General features: G+C 45.7%; 1 protein-coding gene across 2 annotated transcripts in view; it reads right to left on the bottom strand.

Moving 5' to 3' along the window:
- Positions 1–23,308, bottom strand: part of LOC144698676 (trans-2,3-enoyl-CoA reductase-like) — a 205,644-nt gene that overhangs the window by 40,355 nt on the left and 141,981 nt on the right. The window contains exon 7 of one of the 2 annotated variants that reach the window (XM_078570507.1): positions 11,459–11,531. The exons of the other annotated variant lie outside the window; for it this stretch is intronic. Within the exon in view, the coding sequence (XP_078426633.1) occupies positions 11,459–11,531 (73 nt within the window). The remainder of the gene's footprint in view (positions 1–11,458; positions 11,532–23,308) is intronic. 2 annotated transcript variants of the gene reach the window in all.

Below are 23,308 nucleotides of genomic sequence, written 5' to 3'. Positions count from 1 at the left end.
CTCGAGGAGGTCGCAGAATGGGGGGAGGTGCTGGTTCCCCAGGATGGGAGGAGGAGGCCCCCCCACATGATGAAACGTGCCTGGGAGGAGGTGGCGGAGGTGGTGAGCTCCCGTGATGTGTTGCGGCGCACCTGGATCCAGTAAGCGCTTCAATGATTGTTGTGCTCTGGCAGGGTGAGTTCCATGTTGGCGTTGGGCATTTAACCCAGCAGGTCAGCTTACCCCCCCTGCTCCCCACCTCCCCAAGTCTGAGCGTAGGGACTGCATTGAATCATTGATGGCATTTGTCCTTTGCTGGGTGGTCAAGCAGACACTGCCCATGCTGAGACCAGCCTGAGAGGGTGAAGAGATGTGTTTTGCCCCCGCAGCATGTGGTACATTGAATCCCACATGACTGGTTTGGGGGAAGCTGCATCTAGGCGCTGTGTTTGAACTGCAGGACATGTCCAAGTCAGGGTGATGACATGCTGGGAGGGGAGCTTCAAGGTGGCGTGGCAACGGACCACCTGCTGCCCTTTGCAATCCATGTGCTTGTGCCTGCTTGCTATGGAAGGATATACCGTGTGGTGCCTAATGTGATATAGGCAGCATGTGTCCAAGGCGGTGGGGGGGGAGGTGGCGGGTGGGGGGTGTGGAGCAGGCCTAGCATCTTTGTGAGTGTTCGGCAGCAGCGGGGTGAGAAGGTTCTGGAGCCCTGATATGTCCCACTCTGGTTGGGGTGGGCCGTGCGCAAACAGAGTCCATGTGCAATTTTCACTAATCAATGCTCGTCTCTCATTTTCAGGAGAAGAATGCTCATAATGTGGCAGAGCGTGTGAGGACCGGCAGTGGCCAGGCACAGATCGCCATTCTAAGCCCCTTCGAGCCTAGATGCCCTAGATCTGGAGAAGTACCATGCACCAAGGTCCACTAGTGTCGGTGAGGCTGGGGTGCCATGGCCAAGTATGTATGCCCAGCAGTGAGCTCAGCATTGTTCACCCCACAGCCATAGCACTGCTGAATGTTAAATGATTTAATTTTACAACATGGCTTGACCATTGGTTATGGAGGGATGAGCGCATAATGATCCAGGGGACAGGGATGCACATTGATATTGTCTCCAAGTTAACTGATCCACTATCCTTGTTCTTCCTTTCAGCATCATCGGAGCAGGGCCGGGAGGAGGAGCAGCAGAGGCCCCCTCTCATGCCTGAAGGGCCTGAAGTCTCACCAGCGTCACACCATCTCTACGAGGTAAGCACCAGCGCGGATACTAGCGCCTCGGTGGGAATTCAAACATCGGCTAGTGTCCCGGGCACAGCGGTGAGGGCACTTCACAGTCGCTGGAGGAGCTGGCAGAGACAGAGAGTGCCCATGGTGCCCGCAGTCAGAGGACTGCAGGGGGCCAGGCACATGCTCAGTTGGTGCCTGATGATGAACCTCTGGAGTCGTCCGCAACGAAGCAGGCGCAGGAAATGTGGCTGGGTGTGCGGGAGCATCTGGGGGAGATACATGAGGCTATGCATGGCTGGGTGTCCGTGGCGGAGGATTCTATGCGGACAATCGCCGAAGCAATGAGCCATATGTCCAAGCACCATGCCTCCTCCATGGAAAGAGTGGTGACTCTCGTGGAGGGCCCCCTCCAGGAGACCTGTCAGAGCTTCCTGGGGGTGCACTCTGATCAGCAAGCCTTTACATCGGCATTGACCTCAGCTGGTCAGTGCCAGTGTGGGAGATGGTTTGGGCATCAACTTTCCCAGCTCGGTGTCCATCCATCCACGGTGAGCAGAGTGGGCCGAAGTGACCTCATATCGGTGCAGCAGCTGCCTGTCGTCTCTACGGGCATCTGTAAGGGCGCTCTGGATGAGGGCGGCAGCTCTTCTGCCCCTCTCCCAATGACTGTAAAATCTGGTGAGGCTGCGACAACTGGGGAGATGCCAGCTGTGGAATTGGCAGCTCCTTCCCAGACGGGGCCAGCACTGGTTCTATGAGCCAGAGGACGACTGCCAAGGTCATCGAGGCTAACAGGACAGCAGAATGAGCAGGCTGTCTCAGATGCCACTCCGAGCGATGGAGCAGCACCAAGACGTAACACCCAGAAACATAAATATAAGGCACCTTAGGCACACCACGGGTTTTTCACTGGTGCTTTTGTGTTGGCCCGAGATGAGGTCCTTATGATTTGTTTTTTTTGATAACACTATTCTCATTTTTTTTGGAATAATTTGGTTTGCTTGACATAATAAATTCAGATATGTCACCATGGCTGAGGGTGCCTCTTTTCTTCTGCATGTATATGGTTTCTATAACTGTAATGAATGCTTTGTTGGACATTCAACTTAATTAACAAAGCCCTTAGTGACTGTTCCTAACCTGGCAGATTTGGCACTTAGGTGTCGCGTATCGAGCCTACAGCCCAGGCTTGTCCTGGTGATCCATCTGTGGCGTGCTAGCTGAAAGTTCGTTGGATTAAAGCTTCCTGGGTGTCCCTCCCTCCCTGGAGCATGTCCAGGTCAGGGTCTACCCCCTCAGCATTTCCCTGTGCATGATGATCCTCAGACTCACTGCTGGACTCATCGTGTGCAGCCGCAGTCAATGCCTTCATCATCCACTGCGTCTCCCGTTTCCAGCGCAAGATTGTAGAGAGTACAGCAGGCAACCACTATCACCGAGACACGATCTGGAGGTTACTGGAGTGTGCCCCCTGAGTGTTCAAGGCATCGGAAGTACATCTTGAGAAGACCGATGGTTCTCTCCACCACAGCCCTTGTGGAGGCGTGGCTCCTATTGTACCGCTGCTCAGCTTCTGTTCTTGGATGGCGGAGAGGCATCATGAGCTGCCTTCTGAGGGGATAGCCCTTGTTACTCAGCAGCCATGCATCAAGCCGAGCTGGAGCACTGAAGATCTCCGGCACCTGGGAGTGTCTGAGGATGTAGGCATCGTGGGAGCTGCCTGAGTACCTTGCACAGACTTGTAGAATCTGCATCCTGTGATCACACACTATCTGCATGTTCATGGAGTGGAAGCCCTTCCTGTTGATGAAGGCACCGGGCTCACCTGCTGGCGCCTTGATGGCCACATGTGTATAGTCTATTGCACCCTGCACACGGGGGAAGCCAGCAATTACTGCGAAGCCTCTGGCTCGCTGTGTCTGGCTTGCCTCGTCCCAACAGTAGTGGATGAAGGTCAATGCATGCCTGAACAGAGCATCTGTAACCTGCTTGACACAAGTGTGGACAGCTGATTGGGAGACACCGCAAAGATCACCCACTGACCCCTGCAAGGAGCCAGAGGCGTAGAAGTTGAGGGCAACTGTGACCTTCAGAGCCACTGGCATGGGGTGTCCACCCACACAGTTAGCGAAGATCTCAGGCCCAATCATCTGACAGATATAGTTTACTGTCTCCCTTGAGAGATGGAGCCTCCTTTGGCACTGCACCTCAGACATATTGAGGTAGCTGCTTCGCTACCTGTATAACCCTGGCAGCAGCATAGTGGCGTCTTCTGTGGCCCCTTCCGCCTTGGACTACCTCTTGGCCTTGCGTCCCTTGTGTCTACCTGTCCTCCCAAAGGTGGCTCTGCTGGAGGCTGAATGTGCACTCCTGGCCTGCTCCCCCTTCTAGCCCTCCCTTCCCCCTCAGAGGAGCTGCCTCCAGTGGACAGTTCATCTCCCATTCCCAGGCTAAGGGAAGGCTTCCTGAAACCTGCAGGCCCAGAAAAGATTCCTGACTGCAGAGTGCTGACCTGAAGGTTAAGAGTTCAGACACAGTAGCTGGTCTGCGTTTTGAAGTACTGCAGATCACACAGGCAAGTTTCAAAAACTTTCATCAATAAATACTTGACTGTGCACATTCGCGACCCCACTGAGCCCTCTTATCCTGCCCGTGGATGAGGTTAATACAAATGTGTCCTACCCGCCTGCCCATTGCGCCCGTGCACCAAGCTGAAGATCGCACGGGCGCCGGAAAATCGAGTCGATTGGTGCCTCAAGGGCCTTAATTGGCCCGTTAATTAATGGTGGGCGCGCATCGGACATCATCGCGTGCCCGCCCAGCGAAATATCGCGATAGCGCGCGGTGACGTCAGGTCGCGGACATGCGGGGTCCGCCCTGGCATGACAACGGGAAAATTCTGCCCCCTATGATCCTTTGTTGTTGAGTTCACAATTCACTATAAGAGCTCAGGTACCAAGACTTTTCATTCCAGCTTGACTATAGCAAACAGTTGTAATGCTTATATTAGTTCTACCTTTGATCTTTACATTCCATGCATACTAAAACTAAACTACAATAGATTAAAAGGCAAACAAAGCAGGTTTTTAATAGTATAGGGCCAAGTTGTTCATTTCAATCTCTCCCGATGATTCATTTATCATGGTTATATGGTCCATTTAAGCCCTTTAATCAGCTTATTATTCTAAATAGTGACCAAACAATCTGCCCAGACACTTAAGAAATGGAAGAGTGACCTTTCCATTCATACATTCCTTCAATCTTGCTAAAGTATTCCTGCTCATCAGAACTTAAAACTGTTTTAACTCATCCTGTGCTGATCCCACAAACAGCCTAAGACATGGAGATCCATGGGTCATGGAAATTCACATTCCCGCACCCATAATGGGAAACATTGGTCATTGACAATCTGCCACTCAACTTAGTTTCGAAATAATATCCTCTTATTTATTCATTATTGCCTCTGATAACGTTATTCACCTCCTACGCATTCCACAATAACTGTCTATCACAGCAAATTCCTTATGGACCCTGACTTACTATTATGCTATTGATTTCCTGTCTTCAGGGAGCAGAGAAGGGAAACAATTACCACAAAATAAATTCTAATATCCATAAGAAAGGTCTGTATAGCTTTAAGCTGTCTCCAGTGCTGTATAAAATATACTCTATGCCAATTAGATTAACACTGTGGTCATGTTTAATCTTGTGGATCCTGCATTGTCCATATGTATGTGTTTCCATCAAAGAAAGCTAAAGATTGTCAGGCAAGTCCTAACTTGCTCGAATAATAACAAACAAGCTCTAACTAATATGACCATGGAAGTAATACAAAATGTTTTTAATGCAGATTTTTTTTCCTGTTGGCATTATTTATAATCCAGTCTGGGAAAGTGGAAATCACTAAAAAGCCCAGAATTTATTGCCCATCATTAGTCTCTTCTTGAGAAAGTGGTGGTAGGCCATCTTTTTGAACCACTATACTCCATCCGATGAAAGTCCTCCCACAATGTTGGCAGGGAAGGAGTTTCAGGATTTTGATCCAGTGATGATGAAGGAACAGCAAAATATTTCCAAGTCGGGATGGCTTGTCTTTGAGCGGAACTTGGAGGTGACAATGTTCCCATGCATCACCTGTTCTTCTCGTGCCAGCCGGTAGGGTTCACGGGTTTGGGAGGATGTGTAGAAAAAGGCTCGGTGATTATATCGTACACATTACTGCCATATTGTGACAGTGGTGGGAGGAGTAGTTTAAGGTGATGGACCAATCAGTTGGGCTCATTTGACCTGGATGATGTTGTTTCTGAGTGTTGTTACAACTGCAGCCAACCAGGCAAGTGAAGAGCATTCCATTACACCCCTGACTTGTGTTTTGTAGGTGGCTGAAATGGTTTGGGAAGTCAGGAGGTGAGTTGTTCACTGCAGAATTCCAAACCCCTGACCTATTCCAGCAGCCATGGCATTTATTGTGGCTGGTCCAATTGTGTTTATGACATCCATTATAGCTATGAGCATTTTTTTTGTAAGAGGGTTTCATGGAGAGCAGCTACTTCAACATACATCCATTTTCAATGGATGAGTAATGCAGCAAGTTGCAAAACAGGGTCTCATTAACGAGTTACTTTGGTAGAAAATTCCCTCTGTTTCCCACTGTAGCAAATAAATAAAAGTCTCCCCTGAAAATACAATGGGGTAAATTTTGACTTTGACTTTGTGTGACATAGTAACATATGATAGCAAATTTACAGCCCGTTTTACATCTGATTTGAATTTTACTGTCCGGATTCACTAAAGCTGATTTTAGATTATCGTACAAAGTCCATTTTCAATTTTATTAAAATTACACACTGAGGGCATTTATTTTTGAAAATAAAGGCCAGGATTTTCAGCTTGGCATGCGGGCGTGCGCCTGACACACATGAGCGTGAAATAGCACGTGAAGATGTCAGGCGAGCACCCCACTGTCATCGTGTACTTGTGCGGTATTTCAGTTGGCAGACACGGGCCATGGCAGCGTGCCCGTCGACAAAGAAGAGGGCTGTAAAGCCCATTAATTAATTAATTAAATTGAATTTTTCCCTGCCCGCCTAACCTTATGGTTGGCAAGCGGACGAATAGGCCAAGCAGCCTTTGCAAAACCTCATCCACAAGTGGGATGAGGTTTCGAACAGTGATTAAAAAATAAATAAAATCTTTTAAAACTCATTTTTAACATGCCCCTGCTCATATGACATAGTCACATGAGAGAACATGCTTTCCTTATTTTTCAATTCCTTATTTGTAATGTTAAAAATCTTCAGCTCCCTGAGGAAGTTCTGTGCCTTCTGGGAGCTTTCACTGAGCGCATTCCCGTGCATGCACACACTTCAGCGCTTGCCCACCCCCACCCCAGCAGCGCTAAGGCTCTGAGTTCACCTTTCATGCTGACCGGCCGTTAATTGGCCAGCCAGTGTGAAATCGTGGCCGGGGCCCGATCGCGGGTGGCGGTTGGTTTCACGCCCGGTCCCGGGCCTGCCCACCGCACCTGTGCGACGAAGTAAAAATCATGCGCAAAGTCTCAATGATCCTATCTTGAGTAACCCTTTCCTTATATGTTTTTGTAAAACATTTCCTGTTTCATTTTGCAATTACTATTATTGTTTTATTCATTCATGGGAGGTGGGTGTCACTGGCTAGGCCATTATTTGTTGCTGATCCTTTATGGCCCTTGAGAAGGGGATGGTGAGCTGCCTCTTGAACCCCTGCAGTTGGTGTAGGTAGATCCACAGTGCTGTTAGCCAGAGAGTTACAGGATTTTGACAAAGCAAACAAATGATAAACATCTTTTCAAGTCGGGAAGTTGTATGACTTGAAGAGGAACTTGGCTGCTGGTGGTTTTCCTGCCATCCTTGTCCTTCTAGATGGTAGAGGTCATGGGTTCCAAAGGTGCTGTCCAATGAAGCTTCATGGTGCACACTGTTGCTACAGTGCAGTAGTGGTGGAGGAAAGGAATGTTTAAGGTGATGGATGGGGCACAAATCAAGTGGGCTGCTTTGACCTGAATGTGGTCAATCTTCTTTAGTGTCACTGCAGCAGCACTTATCCAAGCAAGTGGTGAGTATTCAATCAGACTCCTGACTTGTTCCTTGTGAATGATGGACAGGCTTTGGGAAGTCAGGAGGTAAATTACTCGCTGCATAATTTCCAGCCTCTAATCTGTTCTTGCAGTCACTGTATTTGTGACTGACCTTGTGAACTTTCTGATCAATGGTGATTTGCAGGATGTGAATGATGGATAATTCAGTGAAGGTAATGCCTTTGAATATCAGAAGAAGGTGGTTAATTCTCATTGGAGCTGGTCATTGCCTGTCGTCAATGTTATTTGCCACTTATCAGCCCAAGCCAAAATATTATCCTGGTCTTGTTGAATGAAGGCACAGATGGCTTCATTATCTGAGTGAGACTGAACACTGTGCACCCATCAGCACACATCCACACTTCAGGCCTCATGTTGGAGGGAAGATCACTGATGAAGCAGCTGGACACAGTTGGATCCAGGACACTGCCCTAAAAAACTGCTGCAGCGACGTCCTGAAGATGATTGGCCTCCAACAACCACGACCATCTTACTTTGTGTATCTGTGACTCCTGCCACTGAAGAGCTTTCTCCCTGATTTCCCAGGATGGTAGATTTATTTGGCAGCGACATGCACAGTGAACCCAACCTGAAAGATTCGCTTTATGGAATCTTGTTGCAGCAGCGAATCTCCCGGCCATGGGACCGGAAGTGAGTGGGACTTCTTATCGGACGAGAGGCGGCTGGCCCAGCGCAATCATGTGGCAGCCCAAAGAGCATGGCCAATTGTGCAATGGGGGTGGGTAGTGAGTTCCCAACCCTGCCATTGCCTCATGTGGTTGATGATCTGGGCGCCATATTTAAATGGAATCTGGACAGGCATCCACTCCCTGCAATCCTGCCTGAGAGGATATTTTGAAATTGAACTGTTGCCACCCACATCCCACCTGCCACACATGGATTCCTGGAGCTGCAAGCCATCACCCTGCAACCTCACTCAGTCACCTTTGACCTTCTCTCCATCACCCTCGATCCTCCATTCATCACTCTAACCCCTGTCATCTCTGACCCTTGAGCCACCTACCATCACCCTTGATCAACTGTCTGCCACCCCTGCCAACCATCATCCTTGATCCTCCCTCTATCACACTTGACCTGCCCTTAGTTACCCACAACTCCCCCAGCCTCACCGTTGACCTGTCTTCGACCACCCTTAACTGCCTCTCTATCACGCTTGAGCTGCCTTCAGCAGAGATTGACCTTCCCTCTGTCATCTAGCTTCCTCCCTCTGTCCCCTACAACCCTTCTTAGGGCCGCCACAACCTGACCTCCCTTCCTCATATAGCCATGTCCCAAACTTCCTGGGCAGCCGTCACCTGGGGCAGAATTTTGCCCTTGGCGTGCGGGCTCAGTGGGGGCGGTCGGGAAGCCGACCGCCGCCCGTGATCGGCACTGCACTGCGATTTCACGCTGGTGGGCCAATTAAGGCCTGCCCAGTATGAGACATGAGAGGCAGCGCTCAGTGCTGCCTGTGTGGGCGGGGGGAGGAGGGCGAACGGGCCGAGTGCAAACTTTGTACATGCGTGCGAGTGAGCGCTGAGTATTCTCCCTGAAGCAGCTCTGTGCCTCAGGGAGATGAAGCACTGTTTATAAAAAAAAATAAAGAAAATAAAAATGTCATAAAACATGTCCACTCGTGTGACTCTGTCACATGAGCAGGGACATATTTTTAATTCAAGTGTAAAATTTTTATTTGAAATTTTTATTTGCTTTAGGAAATCTCATCCTGCCCTTGGATCAGGTTTCCTAATAAGTGCAAAGGCCGCTTGGCCTTTTCGCCTGCCCGCCAACCATTAGGTTGGCTGGGCAGTGTAAGTTTGAATTTAATTGCCGACTCCGACACGCACCCGCTGAACGAAATATCGCAGGTCTGCATGATGACATTGGCGCTCTCGCCTGACATCATCGCGCGTCATTTTACGCTCGGCTGGGTTGTGCATGTGTCCGCCCGCCGAGCTTAATATTCTGCCCCTGAGTTCAATGCAACAGCTCAGCCTCCTCTGCCCTTGTCAAACAAAACTCCCCATATAATAATAGCTCTGAGAAGGAGGTGCAAGTGAAGTGCTGCTTCACCCGAAAGGAGTGTTTGGACAGTGTCTGGACAGTGAGGAGGGAGGAGGTAAAGGGGCAGATATTGTGCCTTCTGCGGTTGCATGGAAAGGTGATATGAGAAGGGGATGAGGAGATGGGGTGATGGAGGAGTGGACCAGGGTGTCCCAGAGGAAACGGTCCCTATGGAATGCTGACAAGGGAGTGGGGAGAAGATGTGTTTGGCGGTGGTTTCATGGTGGAATTGGCGGAAATGGCAGAGGATAATCCTTTGAATGCAGAGGCTGATGGGGTGAACATTGAAGACAAAAGGGACCCTATCATGGCTCTGGGAAGAAAGCAAAGAGGTGTGGGTAGAGGTGCGGGAGATGTGATTGAGGGCCCTGTCAATCACAGGGGGGTGGTGGGGGGACCCTCGGTTAAGGAGAAAGGAAGACATGCCAGAAGCGTAGTTTTGGAAGGTAGCATCATTGGGATAGAAGCGACGGAGGTAGAGGAACTGGGAGAATGGGATGGAGTCTTTACAGGAACCAGGGTGTGAGGAGCTGTAATCGAGGTAGCTGTGGGAGTCGATGGGCTTGTAATGAACATTGGTGGGCAGTTTATCACTGAAAATGGAGACAGAGAGGTCACGGAAGGGAAGTGTCGGAGATGGACCAATGTGAAGGCAAGAGAGGCATGGAAATTGGAAGCAATTTCTTTTTTGTCAATTTTAATTTTAATGTCTTTTCACTTTTATTATTTATTTTTATTTATTCATTCATTTTTTATCATTTTACCCCAGCCCCCCCATGGCCGTTTCTATGGTCGTAATTTTAGATGGCGGGATTTTACAGTCCCACGGAAGCCAATGAGCTTTTGAATGGCTTGTTGCATTTTACAGCCCCGCCCCCGCTGGGAAGGGGCCATACAATTCCTCCCTGTGTTGTGCTTTCACAGAGTGCTCACCTTTGTTCTGCTATTAACACATTCTGCCACAATCAGCACCTTCTTTAGTCCTGACCACTACCATTAACATTCCCTTTGTCTTGAGTCCATTACATCTTTGTTGATCTCTCCTTAGTTCCCATCTATCCCTGACCTTCTATCTTGCTCCACTTGCTCCACCCCCTCTTAAACAGTACAACATCCATCACATTTCTACTTTGCTTTAGCTCTAAAGAAGAGTCATATGGCCCGAAATGTTAACTCTGTTTCACTCTCCACAGATGCTGTCAGACCTGCTGAGTTTTTCCAGCATTTTATGCTTTTATTTTAGCCACAACGTACACTTTTCCTGCCTCTGTACTTGCTTAAAACCTGTTATATCGATAATTTATTTATGTTCTGATGAAAAGTCATTGACCTGAAATGATAACTCTGATTCTCTCGCAGCAGATGATGCCTAACTTATGAGTATTTTAAGCATTTTCTGTTTTCCTTTGAAGACTGCACTATCTGTCTCCTACTTGACTGGCACTGATTGTGTCCAAGTAAATACTCCAGCCAGAATGCTGGGTGAGTGCTGTCCAATTACACCTCCCACTTCCCTAGATTGTCTGAACAGCTGTAGACTGGTGAGCATGATATTCCCCTAAATTTATCCTTACAATAAAACTTTCTTGTCCAGAACAGATCAAAATATGTTACTTTGGATGGAAGATGTACTTGTCCACAGTTGCATACTTCAATATAGTTGATGGGACCATCAAGCACTATTCAAAAGAAATCTAACACCTTCAATAAGCTAGCAATAAACAAAGTAAATGTAAAGAAAAGAGACAAAAAGGAAAGCGCTTTCATATATGATGTCGCCAGCATGTCCCAAAGCACCTCACCATTGATTAATTACTTTTGAAGGGTAGTCACTGTATAATTCTCCACAACTGGACATTGTGATCACAATCCTTATCATTTATACTTCACTGATCACTGTCAATTATAGTACTGGTATAAGCATCTTTGGCACATGGATGAAACAAATCACTTTATTCGCTAAATTACTTATTGAATAAGCATTTGCAAAATCTAAAATGAAACATAAAATTGGAAAGTAATTCTTGACAGCTGAATCCTAAATCATGCAATAAATGCTGTACCTACTGGGAGGTGTGTATAGAGGGTGATTGATATAATAAGCCATCCAAATGGTGAATCCCCAATAAAAGGCACAGCCCTGGAAATAAAAAATAGCAATAATCTTAAACACTATTTATGGCTTTAAAATTGCTTTGAAACAAGTTGACCTTCAAGAAAATATTATCAGCTTTAACAATTAAAATCAGCAAAATTGATTGATACAGTTTCTGAAAGCAGATGTGATTTATGTCATTATTCCTTCAAGTGCCTGCATCTATCAATATGAAGAAATATTGATCAATATATTTTGTGAGGAAATTAAATTAAATTTTCTGTCCTTCATTGTCTGACCTTCCAATCTGCAATATTACTGTGTGTAATTCAAAACAGTTTAAGCCTAGTTATTTTCCCTTGCTGAGTACCCATTTAGTTTATTTAAAAATAAAATAAAAATAATTATATAATGGTATCTAATTAATATTTGCACCTCATGAAATGAATGATATTCCAATGCCTTCAAGGAATGTGAGTGGGTAATGAAAGCTGGTCCATGGAATTATTCATCACTGCCTCCTCTCCGTTTTGAAGATTCTGGATCAAAGTTGATTTGCCCAAGTATTACCTTCCCTTTATATGATCCACCTTCTCTGCTCATTAGCCTTGGGTGAAAACTTAGCCTCAGACCCAGAAGGAAAAAACAGTAAAAACTGGGAAATAAGGATTCTGGCCCGAACTGGTCTTGTATAAGTTAACATGGAACATCAGTAAAAACTGGGAAATAAGAGTACTGGTCCAAACTGTTATTTTGCCCTCTGGGGAGCAAATTAGATTTTCAACCTTTCCTTTCCTTATCCTCCTGACACTGTCAGTATATTGATATTGATTATATGAATATTTCAGTTTACCAGTTACAAATGGAAAATGCTTTGAGAAAAGATAACTCACCTAGCTGGTAGGGTCTTCCCAACTCTTTAAATATTATATGTTGTCAGGTACACCTTAACTTGGGGAAACTATATGCTGAACTCATGAATGGACATCTCATCAAGCACTGAAGATAAGCTGGTATCAAACATGATTTCCTATGCTGAGATATTGGTTTTATATTGTCTATTTGAGGACCCTGGTTTGTGCCTGTGCATCTCTTCTTCTGATCTCTGTTGAAGGCGTGTTATCAACATGGATTGCTCGAAATCAGGTGAGGACAATTTAACTTTCATTGCATGGGCACAGAGTGGGTATTGAAGCAGGCCTTTATGGAAAGGCCAGATTATTAATGCTGGGGATTCATTTGTGTGATATCAATGAGCTGCAAGTGTTGAGGTAGTGCACCCAAGCAGCTTACTGATGAATGGGAGGGGGGAGGTGTGGGAAATTCTTCGGCTCCTTTATGGAGCTGAGCTGGAGTTTGCAGCTGAAAGGATGAACGACAATCAGGATAGAGGGAACAAAAAGATCAACGGTGGCTGGGCCACTGATGCTGTCCCTTTCCATACAAAAAAAACCCTTGCCTCTGCTGTCCCTGTGAACGATCTGTAGCAGTCCTTTCAAGAAACACTGGTTAAGCCACTCAATGACTTGTACCAAAAGCCAGAGCCTTGAGGGCATAGGTACCTGAAATTTTACAGGGTCTAATATATGATTTACAGACCTCCAGCAAAATAGGGGTTTGTGGATCTTGAGTGAGGACAGGCTGATATACTAAGCACCACAAATTTCGGAATGCTGAATCCCCTGCCCAGTGGGACCTGTGAAATTCAGCCAACACTTTCTGAGCAGTAATTTCTTGGAATTCAAGGTAATCTGTCTTAACTTTCAATACAGCAAAAATTCCCCCAGGTGAATGCTTGCATGACTGTAGCACATCGTAGCTGTAAAATCCACTGATGTGAGTAAAAGGGAGGTGGAAACCTATTTATAAAAGCTTGCGATATAGAAAAGACAGCAAACTTTGAATTGAAAGTTTACCAGAATGGTTTAGCCAGCATGTTGGGCCAAGTGATATTCCCTGTTCCTATGAAGTCAATTTTAAATAGTAACAATAGGTATGTAGGGTTAATATCATCCAAGCCCAACCAAAGCTTTATGCAAGGCATAACTTATTTTGTATCCCAAAGCTCCTCAGATAAAGACTAGCATTTCATGAGTTCTTTTATTTATTCTTCATGACCGTCCACTAGCATTAATGATTCTTATACATAGACACTTAAATTTCTCTGCACCATTTCTGCCCAGTGATATGTTACCTTCATCAACTTTGAAGACAGTCAATGCTTTCGCGTTTGACAGGCAGGGGACTGATTTCAATCTAAAAGCTGCAACCTGATGACACCATTGGCATTGCAATCTCATATTAATTCGTAGATTCAGAAGGCCTGCACAAAGTCAGCACAACTCAACTGTGGTGTGGCAGTCTGTACAGTGGCCAGATGAGAACAAGATAGGTTTAAAAAATGTGAATTTATGTGGAACCCTATGGGCCAGGGGAAGCCGGAGTGTTTCCATCTCTGTCTTTGCCTCTTCTTCCTTGACTGGCATCTGAAAGTCCCTCCCCAGCACTCACCTTATACTGGAAATTGATCTCCTCAACCCTCAGAGACATAAGGCTTCACATTACTTCCCACGTTTGCTCCCGGCCCTGACCACCTTCCAGCCAGCTTTGGGCAAGAGATTGATTTAAAAAATGTAAATGAGATCCTGAAATTAAAATGGGCCTGATCTCAAAACCTTCAATTAGGTGGCACAGTAAATAGTGTGGATGGTAGCAAAACGTTGCAAAAGGACTTTGGTAAATTAAGTGAGCGGGCAAATCTATGCAAAATGGAATTCAGTGTTGAGAAGTGTGAAGTCATCTATTTATATTTAAGAAAGACAAAACAGAGTATTTTCTAAATGGAGCTAGGAACTATGGATGAGCAGAGAGATTTATAGGGTTCTACGTACAGACATTGTGAAAAGCAATTGGGAAGGCACAAAAAAAATAAGAAGGCTAATGGAATGCAGGCTTTTATTTCAAGCGGGCTGGAGTACAAAGGGGTAGAAGGCATTATGTCTTCTAGTTGCCATAAATTAGACATAATCACACTTTAGACTTAAAATGCTGGAGCTTCACTGAGTGTATTTCTTTCAGCTCTCCATGTGGCTGGTGGAATGACAGATTGTTACGTTATTACTCAGCACATGACTTCAGTGCAGCGAATGTGGCACCCTGAGATATATGTTCACTTTAAAATGAGTTCCTGGCCCTTTACGAATAATTTACTAATGTAGCTTCCCTATTTCTTTAAAAAATATACATTGCCTACATATCAATATAACTGCCCCAATCATTAACTTATTTTGCTGAACTAAAGAAGATTAACAATTGACTTTTATAAATAAACAGAACACTTTAAAAATCTGTAATAGGTTGTTTTCTCAGCAAAAACATTCATATTTTTACTTGGGTGGTAGGATGTTGTGTCTCTATCTTGTATATTTGGCGTTCATCACTCTCAGTAGCGAGTTGGCATGCTGCACAGGTGTTGTTGTGCATGTTGCTCCTGACGTTCTAAGTGTCATGCTTCATGTTGCTAATGTTCTGTCACATGTTAGTGACATTGTTGATGTTGCACCACTTGTTAATGATGTTGTTGATGTTGCCTCATTGGTTTGCGATATTGCTGGTATTGTTGATAATCGTTTCTACTCTTCTGGCTCAGGTGTAGTTTGAATATGGACTGTGCTCCTCCTCATCTGTTTACCAGTTTCGGTCTCAATGCTATATGGCGTTTGAGTCTTAGCTTCATCAACAACTTTTGTGGGTTCCAGGTTTTCATAATTGGCTCCTGTACATATACAGTTTGTCCTTTCAATAAATTATGCTTGTTGAACAAGCATGCTTGTTGAAATGTTGACCACCTTCCCAGAGGGAAAAAGCAGTTCAGAGTAGTTGAAGCCTGAACTGGGCTGAACTAACTGGTGCTTAACTGGTCTCAACTGGATTTTAATGGAAGCGGCTAATAAACTGTCAATTCTTTTGGACCATTCCGAATTCCAGTTGAGGCTTCCAGTTTCCGAGTGGTCTCCAGTATAGGTACCAGTACTTCTCAGCCAGCTTCAGCTATATTGCACCCGCTGTCAATTCACCAAACATCAGTGAATGCTTCTCTCCCCCTTCTTTACTCAATCACTGACTTTGTAAGTCTGGCAAGAAGGTCTTTCAGTTCTTAACTTGCTACTTCCCATCCCCCCCCCACCCCACCCTCCAACCCCTTACCCTTTCACCCTTATCCTTTCCCCCAGGGGTGGCCCGGATCAGGGAGAGGCCCTGGAATTCGGCGGCATCGTCGGGGCCCAAGGTCATGAGGCTGGAGGGAGTGGGATGGGGGACAGTTTAGAGGAGGGAGGGGTCTTGGGGGAGATTTTGGAGGCTGGAGAGAGGAGGAGAGTTTGGAGGCTGGAGGGAGAGGGGGGAGAGAGTTAAGACTGGAGAGAGAGAGAGAGGTGACAGCTTGGATGTAGAAGGAGAGAGGGGGAGAGTTTGGAGGCTGAAGAGAGATAGGGGGCAGAAAGCCCTCCAGGGGGGAGGGGGGAATGGTTAGCTGAGGAGAGATATAGGCCAGGATTTCCCCTCGGTGATTTGGGGGCGGGGCCCACTCACCGAGGGGAAAATGACATTGGGAGGAATCCCCGAAGTCATCCCGGTCCCTTTAAATTGAGGCCATTGACAGGCTAGTTAAGATAATTAAAGACCTGCCCGTCCAAGCTTAAGGCTGGCGGGCAGGCCAGGAGCCCCAGCGGGCTCTAGATTATTCATGAAACTTCATCCACTGGCGGGATGAAGTTTCATGTCCGTTTTTTAAAAATATAATATATTTTAAAAATTTATTATTAACATGTCCCATCTCGTGTGACATTGTCACATGAGGGGAACGTGTTAATAATTTTAATACTTTTCTAGTTTTAGACTTTACTTACCTGCCACGAATCTCCCTGAGACAGGACTTTGCCTCAGGGAGCAGTGCGCTCTTTCGCGTGCATGCGCAAAAGAGCACACTTTGACAGCTGGGGATTCCCTTACCCCCTGCAGAGGAAGCGCATAATAAGCCTTAATTGGCCCACCCACTCAAAATGGCGGCGGGCCCTGTTTCAGTGGCAGGGGTCGGCTGTCTGCCTGCCGAGCTGGTGGGGCCCGCACGCCATCAGAGGGCAAAATTCTGCCCATAGAGTGGGGATAATGGAGACATGCATTTTGCAACTCAGGAGAAAAGAGCTTGTTTTTGGCACTGATTTCTCCAAACAATCCAATCTATATCTCTAGGAACCAAGAATGGCTGGTGCAGCAAAGTTCGCTTACATCCGATTCCTGGATGATAAGCAAGTCTGCAGGATTTTGTCCTGCACAAGACCCACTATGAGTTAAAGGTGTACAAGATAAAATGACTCCAGGGGAGGGGCGGCACCTCGATTGGCTACGATTCGGGCAAGGAGAACCGGATTTCGGATGATGTCTTTTAGGACACTGGGCATGTGGGAGCGACGCTCCCTCTCCATTGCGGGTAAGAACCTGGTCATCAGGTGTGAGGTACTCTCGCTGTTGCTGTACGTGGCGCAGGTCTGGCCCATTCCACACTCCTGCGCGATGGCGATCACTCGAGCCATCTTCCGCTTTATCTGGAGGTCGAAAATGGATCGTGTCTGCAGGGACGCGATGTACAAGCCTCTAGATAAAGGGGGAAAAAACGTGCCCAACATCGCCCTCATACTGATGGCCACCTTTGTGTGCGGCTGCATCAAGCGGTGCGTAGACCCTCAGTACGCAAACACCAAGTGTCACTACGTGCTGAGGTTCTACCTGTCCCCGGTGTTGCGAAGGATGGGTCTGGCCACGCTGCCGCGGAACGCTCCAAGTAGTTGGACCGTGCCGTACCACCTGTCCCTGGTGGAAAAATTTATGCAGAAAAACACCTTTGACCACAAGTCCATCAGGCAGTGGTCAGCACGTAACGTCCTAGAGGCCCTGAGGGATAAGGAGAGGGTGGACCCTGTGGGATGGTTCCCCGAGCAGACTGTCAAAGTCATTTGGCAGAATGCCTCATCGCCAGAACTTTCCAACAAGCACCAAGACGTAGCTTGGCTGGTGGTGAGAAAGGCCCTCCCCGTCAGATCCTTCCTACACGCCAGGAGTCTCACCCCCTCTGCACGATGCCCTCGAGGTGGCTGTGGTGGGGAAGAGACCGTTGTTCACCTCCTTGTGGATTGTGCCTTTGCAAAGAAAGTCTGGAGAGAGATGCAGTGGTTGCTGTCGAGGTTCATCCCGAGCAGTTCTGTGACACAGGACTCTGTGCTCTACGGGCTGTTCCCAGGGACACACACCGAGACAAACATCAACTGCAGCTGGAGGATCATCACCTCGGTGAAAGAGGCGCTTTGGTCTGCCCGAAACTTGTTGGTCTTCCAGCACAAAGAGTTGTCCCCGACCGATTGTTGCGGACTGGCACAATCCAAAGTCCAGGACTACGTGCTGAGGGACGCACTAAAGCTTGGGGCAGCTGCCGCAAAGGCGCAATGGGGAAGGGTCGCTGTCTAAGACCTTTCTACCACAGCGCACCGAGAGACTGGGAACTGTTTAGAGCCCCTCGGGCTGTACAGATCAAAATGAAAGGCTGTAAATGACTGTAATATTGTTTGTACTGATGCACCTGGTGATACATTTTGTAAAAGTTTAACCTGGATTGTACCCTTGTAATGTTGTTTTTGAAATGGTTTTGAATGTGATTGAAGATTTTTATGAATAAAGTATATTTTTACAAAAAAAAAAAAAAGATGTCTTTTAGGACAGATCCTTTTGCTTGGAGGTAAATCTCAGTGGAAAAGCTGAAATTTTGTGCTCAAGGCCTTTGCAAATTAAGTGTGTCTTTGAGACATGTTGAGGCTTCTCTTCGTCTACAGAGTCCAGCGAAGGTCTCAAGGAGCAGAAGGAATCAACATGCATCCAAATCCCAAATGTTTGGGACATCACTGTAGAGAGTGGTCAGTACCAATGATGTACCCCTCACAACCCTTCAAGCAAAGGGCTTTGGAAGATGCTACTGAGACCAGGGTACAAGTGCAGCTCTCTACTTACTGTTTATCATCGTGTTAGCTAATATTGTATTCTCATAGACCTACATGAACAATTACCCAGAATGGAAAAACAGTGAAAACTGGGAAATAAGAATACTGGTCTGAACTGATCTTGTATACCTTAAAATGGAACACCAGTAAAAACTGGGAAATAAGAGTACCAGTCTGAATTGCTTTTCCTTCTGGATATGTGCCTAAAAGCAAATAGTGCATGAAGCTTGTAAGCATGCTCACATCAAAAATGCCAACAACCTTGTTAATACCAAATTACTTTTTCCTGATAGAAGGATAAAATTGCCCAATGCAAGAAATTGAGCAGTGTGATGTTCCAACATCTAGTGACCAAAAGTAATAAAGCTAGTACTTCCAAGGCAGCAATGCAAACGGAAGATTGTGCAGAACCCCCCAGAACTGGGAAGAACTATTGATCATTCAGAGGTTCGAGGCAGAGAAGGCAGCCCTCCAGCAGAAGCTGGAGGAGTTTTCCGGGATCAATCGAGGCCTCCAGGAAAGTTTGGAGGAGCTATTGAGGCTCAACTGTAGACTCCAGGAGCAATTTTTCAGTAACTGCACGCAGAGTATATGCATTTAGATAACTGCAATCCTTATGCAACAGCTATCTTAGTGCTGAAGAGTCATACACGCTATTTCACTTGCTTTCTGTTGCAGCCCAAGGTCCACAGCAATCGCGTGTGAGGACACTGCAGCCCATGGCCATGTCTCTCAGAGCAACAACCCTGCCCAGACCTGCAAGATTGAAGCTATACCCACATTTATTCGCACAACTGGGGGTAGCACACATGCAGAGGTGCTTTACACTCCAATAGATGGGAAGGAATGATTTTCTGAATGTTCCAGATAAAACCCGTGCCAATTCACACACAACGCACCCTTAAAAGCGGTGGATATCACAGGGGGTGACATACGTTATCTGCATTCATGCAGTCTGATATGCACTGTAATTTAGTCTGCATTACAGATCTTGCACGCAGACCACTGACATGTTTTTTGATCCCCTGCAGGTTCAATTGCAGGGTGGTCTGGAGCTCAGTGAGCGGCAGTGGGCGTGCATGACAGGCCAGAGGACAACTAAACTTGCTATTCGTTTAAGTTTAACAGTTTCAATGAGTCAAAGCTTATGTTTTCCCTTTTCTTTCCCCATCTGCAGCATGTTTCACTCATCATTTGAGGAAGGGGTTGAGCAAGGATGAGGTCTCAAAGGGGGCAAAACAAGCTGATCAGTTATATAACAGACAAAATAATGGATCTGAACTGTGAGCAAATTCGACCTGAAGTCAATTAGCATTATGATAATGTGCAAGAGATATTTATGTTTTCTCACTTCTTTTCCAGGAATAAAGTTGTTGACTCTTTACTGAAACTTTCATTCTGAGTGTTTTTTTTCCCCTGTGATCAATGAGGAATTTTAATTTTGTGTGTTTGGTACTTTTCACAATAAAATTTGTACAGTTTTTATGCATACTTTTATTCTGAGTGTTTTGTCTGACAATCTGCAGAATCACACTTATTAATATTGAGCATTACCATCCAAAAAAAATATACATTGGAAGGGGGAGTTATTGACTTCAGTTGAAAGACCAGCGGATAAACTGGAAAAATAACCAGTTCGGACCAGTACTAGCTATATCACCAGCATTACTGGCATTTCCTACTGGCCTGCCAGAATTGCTGGCACCACCATCCAGCTTACTGGTACCATCACTAGTATTAACTGGTAATTTCTACCTGAATGCTAGTTCTGAACTGTTCTTATTTCCCTGTGCAGAACTGGTTCCAACTGGTACCAGTAGTACTGGAACTTCCTTTCTACCTGTACATTAGTGACTTGTTGCCTTACTTCCTCCTAGTCACTTGGAGGGAGTATCTTGCTTGGCAGAATTGTCTTATAATTTATACATTCAACAGTTCTGCAGGCCATTTCATGTCATGCTTGAGAGGTGCAGATTGGAGTAACAATAAGGCGAGGATTGGAACTTCCTTTGTCTCTCAGAATTTTGTGCAGGTTCTCTTGACCATCTGGAGTTATTTTTCTATAAACCTGCATCCAGTTGGGCAATGTAGTGATGAGGTGATGACATTAAACCTATAATGTTCAGCAAATTCCTTAAATTCTCTGGAAGTGAATTGGGCTCCATTGTCAGACATTATTCTTTCAGGAATATCTTGCTCAGCAAACAGATCTCATAGTTCTGCTACATGCTTTTTGTAGCTCTTAAATCTTTCACCTTTCAGATAAAAGGAAACATTGAGTAGTATTCTGCAACAACAAATACCATTCTTCATTGAATGTGAATAAATCAGCTCCCACGTTATGCCATGGTCTGGGTGGTACTTCAGTTACTATCATCTCTTTCTTCTGTGTATTTTTGTACTTCGGGTATACACTGCATGTATACACCATTCTTTCGATGTCTTTGCAGATGCCTATCCCGCACACAGCTGACTTGGCTTTGAGGTTACACTTCTCCACTCCCATGTGGCCTTCATCTATCTTCTGGAGCAGTTCTTCCTGCATCGTTTTGAGTAAGATTGTTCTGGATATGGCTAGCAGAATGCCATCTGATAGCAAGATGCCATCTCTGATAGACAAATACTGCTGTATTGCTGGCTGTGCTTGCTATATCTTATCAGGCCAACCCTGGATCACTTGCTGAGAGAGCACCTGTAACTCTTCATATTTGCTGGTCTCATCTCTAATTTGATTCAGTTTCAGTGGTGTTCCATTCACTAGGTGATGAATCTTTACACCCAGATCTTATATCTCATGTTTTTCCCATGGCAACTGAGATGGGCCTCTGCTAGCACCATTTCTCTCCCTCGCTTAATTCACAGTGAAATAGTAATTCTGAAGCCTCAAGAGCAATCTCTGGATCTTACTGGTACTTTACACAGATTTTGTTTTGCACATCTGCTCAATTGAATGATGATCACACTCCACTATAAGCTTTCTCCCATAGAGATGTATATATAGAATTCATTACATCCATGCATGACTGCCAAAATCTTTCTTTCTATGTTGACATATCTGGTCTCAGCTGATGTTACAGCTTAGGGTGTGAGTGATATCTGTCTTCCCTCTTGTACCAGGGCTGCTCCCAGTCCATATTGAAGAAGCATCTAATTGCAGAGTGACAAGTTTCCTTCTGTGACAGGCTTGTCTCTTTGAAGGCTACTTCTTTACGTTTATTGAAACTTCTCTTATGTGACTCTGACACTGATAATCAACATCTTCTTTCATCAGTTCTCATATGTTTACTGTGTGGTCTGACATGAGTTATGAAAGAGCCCATGTACTGGATCAAACCAAGGAAACTTCTCAACTCTTTCCTGTTTCTTGGAATTTCCATCTCAGGTCAGTCCCAGCTGTGACTTTTTCAGGACTTAGCTTGACTCAGTTAGGTGTGTGTACCAGACCGAATACATGGCATTCTCTCAACTTCACAATGTTTTTGTCTGTGTTTACCTTGATCCCAAGTCTTGTGGTGAAGTGCTAGCATCCCTGCCTCTGTGCCAGAAGCTCCAGGTTTAAGTCCTACTCCAGGACTTGATGGTCAAGGAAGGTGCATTCATAACACAGCCAAACATGTTGAGTATCAGCTTGTAATTCCTTCCAACATACACCATTGTTGTTGGACAGGCATTAAGAGCCAGAGAGATTCTTGGTTAGCCACATGATGGAAAGAAATTGGGGCCTCCACGATCCTTATCATAGTCCAGGCTGTTTACAACATGCACATAAAAGTGTATGTTGCCACAGCAACTTGGACTCCTCGGGGTGGGGGGGAGCCAGTTGACTCAGTTGGCTGGATGGCTGGTGCGGATCAGATTGGTGCCAACAGCATGGGGTTTGATCCCCATTCTGGCAGGGGTGGATTTGGGACATGCTTCCTTGCCCTACCAGACAGTATAATAGGTTCAGCAGGTTCAGAGGGGTTGTGAAAAAAGAAAGAAAAGCAGAAAAGGGGGAGTATGAAAAGAGCTGGGCAGATAACATAAAAGGGAATTGCAAAGTCTTCTGTAAGCCAATAAATAGGAAAAGGGTGATAAAAAGAGGAGTGGGGCTGATTAGAGACCAACAAAGGGATTTATGCATAGAGGCAGAGGTCATTACTGACATACTAAATTAATACTTTGAATCTCTCTTTACCAAGGAAAAAGATGCTGCCTAAGACATGGTGAAAGGAAGAGGTAATTCAGTCACTAGAAGGATTTAAAATTGAAAAGGAGGAGGCATTGTTTCGGCTATCTGTCCTTAAAGTTGATAAGGTACCAGGACCAAATGAAACTGAAGGATACTGAGGGAAGTGAGAGACGAAATTTCAAAGCACTGGCCATAATTTTTCTGTCTTCCTTGCTCGGAACAGGGTATAAAGGTAAGCCCAGCAACTACAGGCCAGTCAGTTTCATGTCAATGGTGGGCAAACTTCGAGAAACAATATTTAGGGGCAAAATTAATGGTCACAAGGATAAATGCAGGTTAGTTAAGGAAAGCCAGCATAGATTTCTTAAGGGAAAATCATGTTTAACTAACTTGCTGAAGTGTTTTGAAGATCTGACAGCGAGGGTTAATGAGGGCAATGCTGTTGATGTGGTATACAAGGACTTGCAAAAGGCATTTGATACAGCACTGCACACTGGATTTGTGAGCAAAGTTATAGCTGATGAAATAAAAGGGAAAATAGCAATATGGATACTAAATTGGCTGAATGACAGGAAACAGCGAGTAGTGGTTAATGCTTTTCGGGC

The sequence above is a fragment of the Cetorhinus maximus genome, chromosome 2, assembly GCF_964194155.1.
Source record: "Cetorhinus maximus chromosome 2, sCetMax3.hap1.1, whole genome shotgun sequence".
Lineage (NCBI taxonomy): Eukaryota > Metazoa > Chordata > Chondrichthyes > Lamniformes > Cetorhinidae > Cetorhinus > Cetorhinus maximus.
This window is presented reverse-complemented; position numbering and strand designations above follow the sequence as displayed.